The sequence below is a fragment of the Schistocerca americana genome, chromosome 10, assembly GCF_021461395.2.
Source record: "Schistocerca americana isolate TAMUIC-IGC-003095 chromosome 10, iqSchAmer2.1, whole genome shotgun sequence".
NCBI classification, from domain to species: domain Eukaryota; kingdom Metazoa; phylum Arthropoda; class Insecta; order Orthoptera; family Acrididae; genus Schistocerca; species Schistocerca americana.
This window is the reverse complement of record NC_060128.1, coordinates 169,707,399-169,723,723: the sequence shown is the minus strand read 5'-3', so window position 1 is coordinate 169,723,723 and position 16,325 is coordinate 169,707,399. Positions and strand designations below refer to the sequence as shown.

General features: G+C 38.4%; 1 protein-coding gene across 1 annotated transcript in view; it reads right to left on the bottom strand.

The window, feature by feature from the left end:
• Positions 1–3,235: 3,235 nt before the first annotated feature.
• Positions 3,236–16,325, bottom strand: part of LOC124552579 — a 30,838-nt gene continuing 17,748 nt past the window's right edge. Inside the window, exon 3 of the mRNA XM_047126901.1 lies at positions 3,236–3,791. Coding sequence (XP_046982857.1) covers positions 3,470–3,791 — 322 coding nt within the window. The 3' untranslated portion in view covers positions 3,236–3,469. The remainder of the gene's footprint in view (positions 3,792–16,325) is intronic.

The following is a 16,325-nucleotide window of genomic DNA, read 5'->3' as shown; positions in this document are numbered from 1 at the left end:
TTTAAAAAATAAATAAACATAAATATTTAATAACTGCAGTCAATGGTTTTTTTTCAAAATTTGCTTGGTCTATTTCAGTTAAAGATAAAACAGGTAGAAATGTAGTAGATGCCTTTGAAAAAATATTTAGAGGGAGAGAACCGCACGAAAATTTACAAACTGATAATGCTAAATAATTCTATAATTAAGAATTTCTAGAATTTATGCAGAAATATAATATTAATCATTATTCAACTTTTACTGAATTAGAAGCATCTGTTGTAGAAAAATTTAATAGAATGCTTAAAGAAAAGATGTGGAAAAAATTTGGCTTAAAAGGAAATCATAAATGGATTGAACTAGTTGAAAAATAGGTTGATGAACACAATAACACAAACATTGAATAATAAAAATGAAGCAAGTAAAAGTTTATGACAAAAATTATAAAGCAGATGTCAGTGTATCTAATGCTAAACCTAAATATAAAGTCAGTGATAAAGTTAGAATTAATAAACTTTAAGGAATTTCTGAAAAAAGTTGTACAGCTAATTTCTAAGCAGAAATGACTTGGGATGGAGAAAAGGTAAAAGCAAATTTTTATGAGTGTGAAATACAGAACTTAAAATATCCAGATGTATATCTTCTTTAGAGAGTTTTAAGAATGAAAGGAGATAAAGTATTGTTAAGTGGTTGTGATATGATAATTCACATAATAGGTAGTTGAGTAAGTAAGGACAATGTCATTTTTATAATTTTTTATTTTAGAATTAAAGAGTATAGTCCAGACATAGTCTAAAGACTGCTTTAACTGTCACAGATTCATTAACATAAATTGCTTTTTTATTTTCATTATAACTTACATACAGTGAATCACTGGGCCTAAAATTATTTTCTATTAATTTTGTCTTTGTAGGCAATGTTAATTGGGGGGGGGGGGGGGGGGGGGGGAGGGGGTTGGGAGAGAGATGATTTGTCCTCCTTGAAGTTTCTCTATGTTTAGACCAGATTCATTGATAAATATTATTTATTTTTCATTACAAGTTAAACCTGGTGTTTTACTGAATCTAAAATTTTTTCATTAATATTCCAGTGGTGTTTTTCCCATCTATTTCTCAGTTATTCTTCTTCACTTGTTTTAAAATATCTTTATGCAATCTGTTATCATAAATATTTCACTTTTCTTCATCAAGATTAAAGTGATAAATTTACACTTCAATTGCTTTTCTATTAATTTTTGTCTTTTAATTTCTTCTGTTATATTTTGATCATTATGACAATTTTCATCACACTCAACTGCAGTTCTATATTTTGTGAAGTATAGATCAATTCTATATTTACCAATAGAGATCTATGTTTCACACTTTTCATTCTTGAAGCAAATGATGATGATTCTGCTAAATTCTTGTTCCTTTGTCTTTGTGACTAAATTAAGATTCAAATCAAACTTATTAGTAAGATTTTCTGTCATTTTTTTGCTGTTGTCCTGTGTTTATACACCAGCAGAGTAATTACATTTTTGTTGGTGCATACAGTGTGATGTTATATATTTTTAGACACACTTTAAGTCAATTAACACACTAAGTTTTCTTGTCTTCATAATTTACGTGGTCACCAATTGTCGTTTGAGGATTTTCATGTTCCTTCTTTTCTGCAACATCTTTAGCTTTAAACCATAGATTATTCTCTTTATCAATGATCACAGGAACTTCTTTATTGATTATTGGAATTTTAAAAAACTGCAGGAATACTATGAAATTGACACCTTTTTTCTGGATTTTTCCAGGATGAAAAAATTCCTGGTTATTTCCAGATCTGCAGGTTGTCCTGTGGCATATACGCCCTCAAAACACATGAGGCTCAATATTGTGCCTTTTTTCCCTTTTCTTTTAACTGACAGACCTGCAGCAATAAAGATGGTGCCACACTACCAGGGAAGTAACAGTTACACATTCACTGAGCAAAATGCAAATCAAAATAAACAAAAGTTACAAGCAATGACTTTAGGAAGTGTGATATTGAGGAAAATTGAGTGCAATTTTCTGCCACTACCTCCCCCTATTCCATTCTGAGACCACATGTTCTGGTGTCAGCTGGTGCACATAATGGGGTTTTCATGGTAGAAAGTTTAATTCTTTATGCCACACCTAACACACCGTATGCCTTGCAAGTCTGCTCTCACGAGCTACCCGGCATGTCGATTTCCCCAGGCTATGATTGAACACATTCTGCACAATCGCCACATTCTCAGGACACCAAGATGTAGATGGACGATCTGATTTTGTTGCATCCCTCACCGAACCTGTGGTCATTAGCTTTGCGTGACAATTTCTTTATTGTCTCCAGGCAAACTGTGGCATTCCTTCCCCTCACCATACACCACCATCTCTGCACAACAATGGTCAAATTCCACACCTCACAGTATAAAGTGCTCCGTGTTCATTCTCTAACTGTAGGGCAATCGGCCATCTTTGTTGTTGTGAAGTATATTGCCCCTCGCAGCCACTGTTGGTACTACACAGCATTAAAAAATCACTATCCTATTTAATGTTATTTCCAATATTATTCCATAAAATTTCGAACTTAACAGCCATTTAATGGTACCTAGTTACTTCCCACCCAACCTATACATCATACGAAAAAACTTTCTGAAATGTACTTTTCTCTAATGTAATCTAATTCTAGAAACTTCAAAAATACAGAATATTCAAGCAACAATTTAGACACTGGAGAGAATAAATACAGAAGACAACAACTTGGTGCAGTTAGTGTTGCAGTGCTCAATGCCACATCATGCCCAGCACGGCAAGCACCACTGCATTGAGCGTCCCGAGTGCAATGCACACTGATGCGTGCACTGTTATGGCGCATGCAGCAGTGAAAGAGTTAAAGGCCTAAATCACGCTTCCAATGTTTAAAATTTTCTGCCCCCCCCCCCCCCTTTCCCAATGCGATAACAGACAGTCTTTTCCCAAGGTTGGCAGCTATGCATCTCTAGAATAATTTATAATTATCTTACTTCAAAACACTTTTCGCCATTGTTAACATGACATTACAGGAAAGTCAATTTAAGGAGGAGGAGGAGGAGGAGATTAGTGTTTAACGTCCCGTTGACATCGAGGTCATTAGAGACGGAGCGCAAGCTCGGGTGAGGGATGGATGGGGAAGGAAATCGGCCGTGCCCTTTCAAAGGAACCATCCCGGCATTTGCCTGAAGCGATTTAGGGAAATCACGGAAAACCTGAATCAGGATGGCCGGAGATGGGATTGAACCGTCGTCCTCCCGAATGCGAGTCCAGTGTGCTAACCACTGCGCCACCTCGCTCGGTAAAGTCAATTTAATGATAATGTTACAAAGGCCACTAGTTTTAGTCTGACAGCATTTAGCTGTCCATTATGATGCTATGCTCAATCCAATAATGGCAGTTAATTTGATCCAGTTATACTGCTCCAGATGAAATACAATCAGTACTGTGTAAAAATCACACCACTTTTATATATCCTCTAAAAAGAGAACAGATATACTACTTTCATCCCAAATAATGTTATTACTTTCACTGTCACTGCTACTGCTGCTATCATCGTTACTATCTTTGTCATTCTCCCAACTGCCATCCTGCGATTCATCTGCATCGCCAGGCCCTGCATTCTCTTCATCTTCTTCCTCTGCGACTTGTGCGTCACTCTCCTGACCCTCTGTGTTGTAAGCTGGTATCTCCTCTTCAAAGCTGCTGTGGATTTCAAGGCTAGGCATCTGCTCAGTCAGCAGATTTGTGACATTAGGGTCACCTCTACACCACTGGATTCTCAGCTCCCTGTGATAAGAATGAAAACACTGCTGTTACTGTTACAATGTGAAGACCCAACTGAGATATTTTAATTATGTACATGTGAGCTCATACACTGACAGAAAAAAAAATTGCAGCACCAAAAAGGAGTTGTGCAACATAAATGCAAGCTGGTACGCATGTTTCTACATCTGAAACATGACGTACATACAAATTTCGTGCCAATCACATAAGAGTGGCATTATTAGCATCATTATAAGGATGCAAATCAGGTTTGCTCTAAATACACACTGTAACAGCTGTGAGCAGTAGTTAACTTTGAGATTGGATGTAGTGAGCTTGCATTTGAGGACTTTACCAACACCTCACAGAGTTTGAACAAGTTGTGTAATAGGAGTATGAGAAGCTGGAAGTTCCTTATGCAATACTGCAGAAAGATTTGTCAGGAATGTAGCCACCGTACACGATTGCTGGCAGCGGTAATCACAAGAATGTACAGTCGCAAGAAGACTGGCCTTCGGACGGCCATGTGGCACTATGAAGAGGGAATACTATGTTCGGTATATTGCTCTGGCACATTGTACTGCATTGGCAGCAGCAATTTGAGCTGCAGTTGGCACCACAGTGACACAATGAACTGCTACAAATCGGTTACTTGAAGGACAGCTCCGAGACAGACATCCTGCAATGTGCATTCCACTGACCCCAAATGACCGCCACTTGCTACTTCATTGGCGTCGTGTGAAAGCTCATTGGAGGGAAGGGTGGAGGTCTGTTGCATTTTCAGAAGAAAGCTGGTTCTGCCCCGGTGCCAGTGATGGTTGCGTGTTGGTCAGGAGGAGGCCAGTTGGGTAGGTCACTCTTGAGATTTTGAACTTTTTAGAAGGCAAGGATCGAGTGGCAAGAGGAAATTTATTAAAAATTTTGAGGGGATTTATTTTATGGGAGTTTCCTGTAATTGCTAGCCTGTGCCTTGGAATGTCAATGTTTGCCTTATTTCTAGTATCGTGTTTGTGAATTGTTTCCCTGACAATACATTCTTTAATGTTATTCCTGACAAAGTGCAGTGTTCTACAGCATCACACATTATACAAACAATTTTTTTTTGGACTTTTCAGATATTACTAATATGAGGAGAATGTCTCCATATTAGTAGGCCATATGATATATGTGATTGAAAGAGTCAAAAATATGCTATATGGAAATAATTGTTATTGACCATATCTCTCAGTTTCCATATGAGGTAGGTCACTCTTGACATTTTTTTGCAGATTTGGCTTATATGCTCTTCCCAAGTTAGTTTGGCATCAATATGTATTCCAAAGAGCTTGACATTTTTATTTCCTATATTCTCTAAGTACTCCCAAGTGAAAGTAATGCACAAAACAAAATATTTCTGTCATGTGGAGGTTTTAATAGTGGTTTGAAACACTACTGACAAACCATGTGAGCTCCAATTAAAATAAATGAAAATGTTATATCAGCTCTCAAGCACATTTTTTGTAAATATAAAAAAATTAATAATATCCAATTTAAGTCATTAACAAAGATTGCTGCATTAGTGAAGCCCAGTTACTAACAGGAAATCTGAAGTCCAGAAGGAAAGACATAATTAAAAAAATAATGTAATAATGAAAGTGATACTATGAAATGTTTGTTGCTTTTCATAAAACACTGCTTGAACATTACATTTCCATTGAAACCAAGGAAACCTGGAAACAAATGTAGAAGTAGATGAGTAACTAAAGGAATAAAATATCTCTAGCCAGAAAAAATGGTACCTAATGAATATGCAAAGCATTATGAAGTAAGTTTAAACTTACTGAAGATTTTCCTGTGCAAGCTACAAAAACTTAATACAACCAGCTAAGAAGTTATGTAACCAAATACTTATTGAGGTATGTAATAAGACAATGAAAGACATCTGGAACATTGCAAAAATGAAACAAAGAACAATGCACTAAAAAAAATTTTAATGATGTGATGACCTCAGATCCTGAAAAAAATAGTAAATGCTTTCAATGACTGTTTCAATAATCTAGCTGAAGATCTATCAAGAATGAACTACCACAGAGCTAATACAGTCACAATTTGTAAGTAGCAACCATCACGTGTGTCCACAGCAATGGAATATACAGGGTGATTATAATTAAAGTTAAACTTTCAAACTGATGTAAAGATAACACCACTGTTCAGAATGATGTCAAACTGCAATGGAATATTTTCGGAAAAGGGGGAAAACTTATGGCAAAAGAAAAATAAACAGTTACAAAATGTAGCAACAGATGGAGCTGTAAGCATCATAATTTAATAGTGGTCAACTCCAAATGACAAATGAATCATACGACAATGACTAAGGTGTACTGTTGACGTTAAACAAACTGTATTACTCAGTGTGCATGGGTGTACAGGTGTGATACTGTTAGTTACGTAAGCCCATCCACCACGGCATGGTCATATCACATCTGATGGGAAAAATAGGTTTTTAATTGTCCTGAGGCCAAAAACCCCATAAAAAGCATCACTCACATCAGTTTTTGATTGTCCTGAGGCCGAAAACCACATAAAAAGCATCAATCAAAATCAAATCAGATTATTAATTTTTGTGGGACATGTTCAATGCACTGTCCACCATTTTCTGCAACAACCTGAAATCGAGAAACAGCATGTTCCACAACTGATTGAAGTGTTTCTGGCGTCACATTCAGAATGTGTTGCACAATGCGTGACTTCAGTGCAGCTAAGTCTGCAATCGGAACACTGAACACAACATCTTTCAGATAGCCCCACAGCCAGAAGTCACACAGATTAAGATCACATGATTGGGAGGGCCAGGCTGTATGGAAATGGCAGCTGAAAATCCTAGCGTTTCCGAAATGGTGCTTCAGTGGCTGCTTAGCTGGAATTGCAATGTGCAGAGGTGTGCCATCTTGCATAAAAATGATCCCATCCACATATCCCCGCTGTTGGAAAGCTGGAATGACGTGGTTGACCAAAAGACACTCATAGCGCTTACTAATGATGGTACATGAGCGGAAGCACCTGTCTCTTCGATAAAATATGGCCCTATGATAAATGATGCCGTAAACCCACACCACACAGTGACCTTTTCAGGATTAAGTAGTACTGGTTGATTTGCATGTGGATTTTCTGTTGCCCATATTTGACAATCCTGTGTATTGACATATCCTGTCAGATGGAAGTGAGCTTCATCTGCCCACAAAATCTTCCACGGCCAATCACTGTCCACTTCCATGTGAGCAAGATATTCTAAAGCAAAGGTCTCTCTTGCCGGCAGGTCAACAGGAAGCAACTCGTGCACATGGCTAATTCTGAATGGATCACAAAGAAGGATGTTTCGTAGGATTTCACACACCGCGCTCATGGGTATGTCCAGTGTTCTGGCAATTCTCTGTGCACTACACTTTTGCATGCCACCACTTGTCTCCTCCTGTATTGCTGTGCTCATTGCTTTCACTGACATCGAATCAATTCGTTTCCTCCCTCTACCAGGTTGCACACCAAAAAACCCATCTTTTCAAATTTCTAAATCATTTTCTCCAGACCCATGGCAGTTATCGGACCAACGCCTTTTTTTAAACCTCTGCAGAGCGACATGTGCACAGTCATCATTCTTTTAAAACAGCTTTACAAGCAGAGCACAATCATGCATTGAGACAGTCACGGTGAACGTCGCAGACACGAAAGGAAGAAAAGCCATGCATCCAGAGGGTTTATACCAACTTCAATGGGTTGTGCGCATGACAGGTGTTTTCATTTACGTATTTTGACAAAGCACTATCTACTGATCAATTTTCACACCTTTTTTTCCCTTCTGCCATATGTTTTCCCCCTTCTCTGATAATATTCCATTACAAGTTGATGTCATTCTGACCAGTGGTGTTATTTCTACAGCATTCTGAAAGTTTAGCTTTAATTATATCCTGTATATGAAAAAAAAGGCTGAAGATGTGGTTAAGTTGCTCTACTTCAGTATGATAGTGGGTAATAATGGTCGGTTGGTTGGTTGGAGGGGGAGGTTACCGAACATCGAGGTCATCGGTCCCATGATTTAAGATGGCAGAAATCAAGGGAGGAACAACACAAACACTACAGTCGACCAAGGGGATAACGGGCGAACAAAGAGGAAAAAAGGAATGTCATGGCAGGAGGAAGAGCAGGTGTGCCCCAGAAACACTACATGTTGTGGGGCATCAGCACTACCACTGACCAGTCCTGATACCCACACTATACCATTATCACGACAGAATGGGGAAAGCACAAAACAAGGGGAAACAGAACAGCACAACAGATCAGCCAAAATGTAGGGAAAAAACTGAGGAGAACCTGCCTGTTGTGGAGGCAAGGTGAAGGCCTCCATAACCAATGCCTAAAGCTAACTGAGGGACTCAAATTCCAAAGGAAAATTCAAATTCCAAACCTGAGAGGACGAACCACTTTCATGAAGAAAACTGAGGACAGATGTAAGCATGCAAGGAGTGTCCACTAACATCTGAAAGAAGGAAGGTGGAAAGGTATATTTAGTATGAAGAGCCAAATGGCAGTGGCAGTCCAGCAAAATATGCATTACTGTGAAGGAAGCCCTTCAAAGGAAGGGGTCAACCTAGTATGGCCAATAGGAAGATGGCAGAGGATGGAGATTCCCGCCAAGAGAGGCGAAGGGAAGAAAGCCACGTGGTGGGAGTATCCTCAATTGCACAAAATTTATTTGACAGGGGGTAGATCCCCAAGAAGCTTCCCACATTGGAGCAGAAAGGGATTTAATATAAAGCCGCAAATCCATCGCCAGAGGAGTCACAGAGAATGGGAGGGGTTAAGATGCCATTACCAGCCAAACAATCAGCAAACTTATTACCCAGGATCCCTACATGGCTGGGAACCTAAAGGAAATCAACCAAACAAACAGCATCACAAAGATGAGTGAGAAGGTTGTGGATGGCAGAGACCAAGGAGTGGTGGGAAAAACTCCGGGTGTTAGCCTGAAGGCCACTCATTGCATCCATACACATCAAAACTCTGGTGAGAGAGGACTATTTAATGAAGCAGAGGGACCAATAGGGGGCCATCAATTCCACAGCAAACACCCCACATGTGATAGGCAAGAGAGAGTGTTCCGTACCAACAGAAGACGTGTAGGTATATCCCACATGATTGGCAGATTTGGAGCCATCGGTATAAAAAAACAACCGCAACCTGAAACTATCATGAGAGAATCTGGAACGAACAGTGGAACACCATGGAGGCTTCCAGGTTCCAGAAAATCCGGGGCTAAGGATCTAACCAAGGAAGGCTGTTTGGGAAAGAACGTGAGGAAGAGGCCAAGGAGGGGAGATGGAAATCATGGCAGAGAGAAGTGGGCAGAGCCCAACTATTAAACCCACTCAAAGGAGGACAGTGGATGAGTGACAGCCCGAAGCCACAAAAAGAATGCAGTAGGAAATGGTGAGCATGGGAAGAGGAGATAGTGATGGCACAGGAAACCAGGAGCTGGGACCGCGAAATCAAAAGGGGAGGGATCCCAGCTTCACCCGAAGACTACTGGCATGGCTAGTGCGAAAGGCACCAGTGGCTAAATGGATACCACGTTGGTGAACCAGGTCCAAGAGGAGCAGTGTGGACGAGACAGCTGATCCATAAACTTGACAACCACAGGCCACACAAGACAGAACTAATAGTCGGTAAAGGCAGAAAAGGGTCAAACCATCTACGCCCCAACAGATGTGGGCAAGGAAGTAAAAGACACTGAGTTTATGGGAACAGCCAACCTTCAGATGATTGATATGGGGCAACCAAACACGCTTGTTGTTAAAAAGAAGACCCAAGAAATGGAAACGCGGAATGGAATTATCAAATGACAGATAAACAAGATTTAAGTGTTTGAAAGAGTGCAGAAGGGATGTGCAAAATGATATAAAACAAAAATGTAGAGACGAAAGTTGAGTCAATAAATTGTGCAATGCATGAATATAGAGCTAAATGGAAGGACCATGAGGAAAGACAATCAAAATGGTGATTACCATTGCAAGCCACTAATCATGTAACACATGTAAAAAACAAGTCTCTGAAGACAAGTCATTCCAAATCAAGTGCTCAAAAAAAAAAAAAAAAAAAAAAAAAAAAAAAAAAAAAAAAAAAAAAAAAAATTGGTAGTGTGACCATCTCAGAAAAATTTGATATTCACTGGGTAAATTCCGTAATGTTTAGTGGGCTCAAAAACATTTTCTTTAAATTTTTTATTGTTTATCACTCAGAAACAGCGACCATTTTTGTTTCAGGCTGCAAACGGTTTTTTGCATTTACAAGCTTCTACAGTTTTTTAAATTATTCAGCAATGGGTTGTCCCAGACCTATCAAATAAGAAGTATTTAGTGCAGCACACACTGGACTACAAATTAAAACCATGATCGTCTAGCTGAATGTATTTCTTAGTATGTTTTAATGGCTCAAAGTTATTGGTCACAAATTAAAAAAACTCCATTTTTGAACAGTACTTTTCCAAAGAAGGAGTAATTTCTCAGCCTTAATGTCTTTTGTGCTCTTACATTACACAGTATAGTTACTTTTTATACAGTACCAATGGTGACAAGCTAGCACTTAAAAACATACGCTACTTAAAAAAACAAATTTTTTGTAGTTTTTTATCCTAAGTCTGCAGTATCTTTATTAGGGGACCAGATAAAAATCTGAAAATTACACACTTAATAGACCTTTATGGTATCAAACTTCAGTATAAAGGAAAGTTATGAAAAAAATTACAAATATGAGTAAAAAAATACTTTTTTTAATATCTGAAACAGAATTAATTATATAATTTAAACACACAAAAAACACATGAATTAAAGTAATAAATGATTATTTGTTGAAACAATCCTCTGCAGAAAGTTTCAGCAGGCTAGAAGATAGCGTCTGCAAGTCTGTACAGGCTCACAGACAAGCCTGTACAAATCTGTGTGTTGTCTTTCCTCTTCTGTTCATTCGGCTCAGTTAACAATGAACTCTTGAAGTGGGCAGTTTAACAATGGAGTCTCTGTGTTCTATTCATGTTATAATTAGTGAAGCATACCATAGGAGTGTGTATGGGGTGTTTCCTAAAGATATACTTTAATTGAAGATTACAGTGAAGGAACGTGTTGTTTAACTTACAAGTTGGCTCAGGGGTTAACTCAACTTCCAAGTACCATGAAATTAAATACTTAAAGAAATTTCATCACTCTTCTGGCCAGTCTTTCTTGGACACAGTTAAGAAACTTAAGAAGCCTATAACAAAAGGTCTGAGAGAAATAATGTTAGATTATTACTCTAAAAACGAATGCCCTTTTCTCAACATAATGTCAGGAAATTCATTGTGACCAACATGTTATTCTACAATATTTGTCATTAACAAAGAAAGAGAGAAAGAGTGATAATTCAGGTAAACAAATTTGTGACTCACCAGAAAATATAAAAAAAGTAAATTTAACTTGTGAAATCTTAGGTGCATCACCTGCTAGTAAAATTAGAAAAATAAGCAAAGAAAAAATATCTTTTACATTGAATGCAACAATTAAGAAAGTGGCAACTACTGTGAAAAAAAAATTTCGAAGTTCCATTTCAAAAGAAAATTTGCACTAAACCAGATGGAAGTCTGAAAATTCTCTGACCGAATATGACGACTTGAGAGAAAAGCTAAAAACTAAATGACATATTTTTTTTAAAAAAAAGAGGATAAAGTTACGATTATCAGTTTACTACCAAATTCTTGGAGAGGAGAAAAAGTTAATGGTGAATTTAATGTGTCAGAACATTTGGTTAAATTAACAAGGCAGTTAGTGAAAGAGCAGAGAATTCTACTTGCACTTAAAAAGAAAAATGAAGCTAATGAAAAGGTTGTTAGCTTTTATGAAGATGACAATAACTGTTGTTTGATGCCTGCCAAAAAATATTCTGTGTCTGTGAAAGAAAATGGTACTAAGGTTCAGAGACATGAAAGGGTAACATTGTGTAATTTAAAAGAATTATTCACTAAATTCAAAAAAGAAAACCCTGACATTAAAATTGGAAGGTTGAAATTTTTGTGAGTTGAGACCAAAATGATGTGTTGTTGCAAGAGTATCTGTCACCCATACAGTTTTGTTTGTTTTCATCACCAGAATGTAAAGTGAAAGAATGTAAAGTTGATGATGGATGGGGCCAATCTTAGAGTTGACTATAAAGACCATTTGGACAGTTACAATTATATGATAATGAGATAACTTCACGACTGTCCAGGCAAGCAAGCTTTACTTGGCATAGTTGAAGAATGAGAAGAAGGTGGTTTGATACCTGACAATACAGAATACAAACAATGGGTGACGCAGGGCAGAATGGAAATGGCAACAATTACAAAACCACGAGAAGAGTTTTTTGAAGTGTTGGTAGCTAACCTTGAAAACCTGAAAATGCATCCTTTTACTGCCCAAGTTAAGGGTAAATTTCTGGAAGACAAAAAGCAAATCTTGACAGTTGACGACTGCTTAGTTCTTGCCAACTGTTCTTGGAACTATTCGTTTGTTGTTCAAGAGGAAGTACGAAGAAACCACTGGGTAAACAAACAGGGCACAGTTCATCCGTTTGTATTCTATTATAAAGATTAACATAAACTAAAGAGTCACCGTTTTTATGTCATATGTGATCACCTTGGACACAACACTACAGCAGTGCTTTTCAACTACAATTAACAAACTACATAAAACAGCACCACCCTTAAATAAACAAACTGATCTTCTTTCCTGATGGTGCTGCAAGGCAATATAGAAACAAAACTTATTAACATCTCCTTCCTCAAAGAAGACCATGGACTTTATGCAGTATGGCACTTTTTGCATCATGCTATGGGAAAAATGTGTGTGATGGGGTCGAGGGTACAACAGAGCGAGTTGTCACAAAAGCTAGTCTGCAGCGGACCTATGAGAACCAGATCTTGACAACTCAAGAAATGTTTAAATTCTGTAAAGAATGGGTAAAGGGATTACCTGTGTTTTTGTAAAATGTGAGGAAATACAAGAACTCTATGCCAATGTCTTGGAGGAAAGATTCAACACTTGTCAGAAGATTAAAGGCACCCAATATGTTTTCATTGTTTTATACCTGAATTACACAACTTTCTCAAGTGTAAGTTCACATCAACATCCGCCAATAGTGGTAAACTTTTACCATTGATACTTTAAAATAAGGATATAGCGGCTCATGTTTAAGGCAAAAAGTGGTGGATTGCCGAAGTCGATAATATTGATTGTGAAAACCAAGATGCGCATGCTACATTTTACTACTCACCAGGGCCAAGGGACCCGTTTAAAAAAAAGTTGAAAAGGGTATAATCAGGATGCCTGTTAAGAATGTACTGAAGAAGCTGTCTCCTATCAAATTTATAACTGCAACTGGGCAAATTTTTAATCTAATGCCCAAACTGTGTGAACTCTGTTCAATGAAGAGAGTAGCAAAAACAAATAAGGTGTGAACAGGATAATGTAAGTATGTGGCTCATTTTTTTTAAAAAAAAAGTGACCATAGAAATGTTTAAATTATGTAACTTATACACACTACCATTAGTCCAAATATTGCAGATATTAAGACAGTACGACTCATATTGGTAATTTTTGTTCATAACTTCTGCTTCAATCTCACAGTTGAAATATGTACTGAAGTTTGATACCACATAGATCTATTAAATGTTTAGTTTTAAGATTTTTATGTGGTCCTCTAAGGATGTTATCACAGGCCAAAGAATGAAAAAATTCAAAAACTCCTTTTTTAAAATAGTTTATTTTTTCAAGTGCATTTTTCTCACCATTGATAGTGTCCACCCTGATAGCTGAGTGGTCAGCATGATGGATTGCCGCCCTATGGGCCCGGGTTCGATTCCCGGCTGGGTCGAAGATTTTCTTCACTCAGGGATTGGGTGGTGTGTTGTCTTCATCATTATTTCATCCCCATGCGGCGCACAGTGTGGTGTCGAAAGTAATAAGAACTGCACCACGGCGACCAGACCTGCCCCACAAGGGGCCTCCCTGCCAATGACACCAAACGCTCATATCCACTTACCATTGATAGTCTATAAAAAGTAACTACAGGATGTGGCACTTAAGATCAATTTGAGTTTTCCACCATATCATATTTCTGCCAGAGGTCGTGATTGGCATTCTTGAAAGCCATAGGCATCTGGTAAACAGTCAGAACCTCAAAATGGCTGAGCTGTTACACACAAGTGTAGAGTACAACCGAAGAGCTGCGATTATCTAAAGTCTTCGTGCTGGTCATTCGCCCACTGAAATAGTTTGATACTTTGGGTACCCAAGATCAAATGTTTATGATATTGTTGCCAAGTATAATGCTTTGGAGAAGTCTGGGGAAGGTTCCACCAACCCAGTGAGGAAACCTCATTCAAGGAAATGCATGTCACAAATTGCAGAAGTGATCAAAAAGGCTCAGGTGCTGATTTCGAAGAACCCGTGGCAATCATTGAGGAAATTGGCATCAGTAGTGAATGTCATGAGCCATTTAGTCCAAAACTGGCTCTCTGATAACATTGAAATGTTCTGGTCAAAGGAATTTTGGCTCCTGAATAGTCCACATTTGAACCCTCTAGAAAACTATTTTTGGAGTGTACTCGAAAGAGGTACCAATAATATGAGGCACGCTAATGTCACATCTCTATGCACTGCTATCAAAGCAGCATTCTCAAATATGAACAGCATTGTTTTAAAGAGTGTATGCAATTGCTTCAGGACAAGACTGGAATGCGGTCACTGTGGCCGAGGATTACATCGAATAATGTTACTCCTGAAAGATACCACTACTTACATGTAAAAGTATTTTCATTTTGATTTTGTGTTAATTTCTCTGGATTTAAGCAATGCAACCTGTACACTGTGAAGTGCAACAGCACAAAAAATATTAAGGCTGAGAAATTACTCCTCCTTTGGAAAAATACTGTTCAAAAATTAAGTTTTTTTTAAATTTGTGACCAATAACTTTGAGCCATTAAAAATATATTAAGGAATACATTCAACTAGGTGATCAGGGTTTTAGTTTACAGTCCAATGTGTGTGGAACTAAACCCTTGTTATTTGAAAGGTCAAGGGCAACCCATTACAAAATAATTTAAAAAATCATAGATGCTTGTAAATGCAAAAGAATGCTTATGGCCTGAAAGAAAAATGGCTGCTGTTTCTAAATGAGAACCAATAATTTTTTTTAAAAAAATGGAGCTATTCTACTGCGCAAAGCTGTAGTTGGGTGGCCTCTTAAATGCTTGATCCATGACACCAATTGTGGCTCAACTCAGAGGGTGCCGGTCGGCATTGCTGCCGAAACACAGCAGAACCTCTGTACCCGGAATGATTCCCCCGCTTTGTGGTGCCACATACTATGATACCACACTGATCCTTTAAGAAAGAACAAGCCTCATTCCTGAAAGTGAAGAAAATGATAATGTAATTGAACAGCAGTTAGCAGCAATTAAATTGCAGGGGAGGTTTTCAGATTCCGCTAAAAGATGGTCAAATGTTTTCCAACGTGGAAACATAAAATGCATTATCTATGCTATTGCATTTTAATTAACAGATAATCAGGCCATTTACCACTCTCCTTTTATGTGCTTGGGAGGAAGGTGGATGAGAAGTAGATGCAGGCATGGATCTGGTGTATAGGGGTGGAGAGTTGTGGGGTTATGACCCCCCCCCCCCCCCCCCTCCATATTTCATGGACGACAAGGAGCTCTAGAAATTACACGTTATGTTCGATTCTGATTTTGATCACAAGAATTTTCTTTCCATTCCAGTCATCTTCCAGGAGAAAAACCCTGTAACTGCTGGGAATCAAACTCCGGTCCAAGACTCAGCAAGTTGTTTGACGTCCCCTGCAGAAATATTGAGCCACACTGCTTCTACAGTCTTCCAATAATTAAATAGTGTTGCCAGTGCAAGATTTTGTGCAAAAACTGGTCTCTCTATTATGTCCCATTAATGTTTGATGGGATTCATGTAGGGCAATCTGGGTGGCCTAATCGTTTGCCTGAACTGTCTAGAATCTTCCTCAAATCAATCGCAAATAATTGTGACCCGGTGAAATGGTGCATTGTCATCCATAAAAATTCGTATTGTTGTTTGGGGCATGAAGACCATGAAGGGCTGCAAATGGCCTCCAAGTAGCAGAACACAACCATTTCCACTCAGTGATCAGATTATATAGCTGCTGCCGCCAGCTTGTACAGTTCCTTGTTGACAACTTTGGTCCATGGCTCTGTGAGGTCTGCACCACATTCTCTTACCAACTGAAATTGGGACTCGGCTGACCAGACCACAGTGTCCCAGTCATCCAGGGTACAACCGATACAGTCTCGAGCAAAGGAGAGGTGTTGTAGGCAATGTTGTGCTGTTAGAAAAGGCACTTGTGAAAATTCCTGGCAGATTAAAACTGTGTGCCGGACCAAGACTCGAACTCAGGACCTTTGCCAAGGAAGTTTCATATCAGCGCACACTCCGCTGCAAAGTGAAAATCTCATTCTGGAAAAGGCACTTGTGT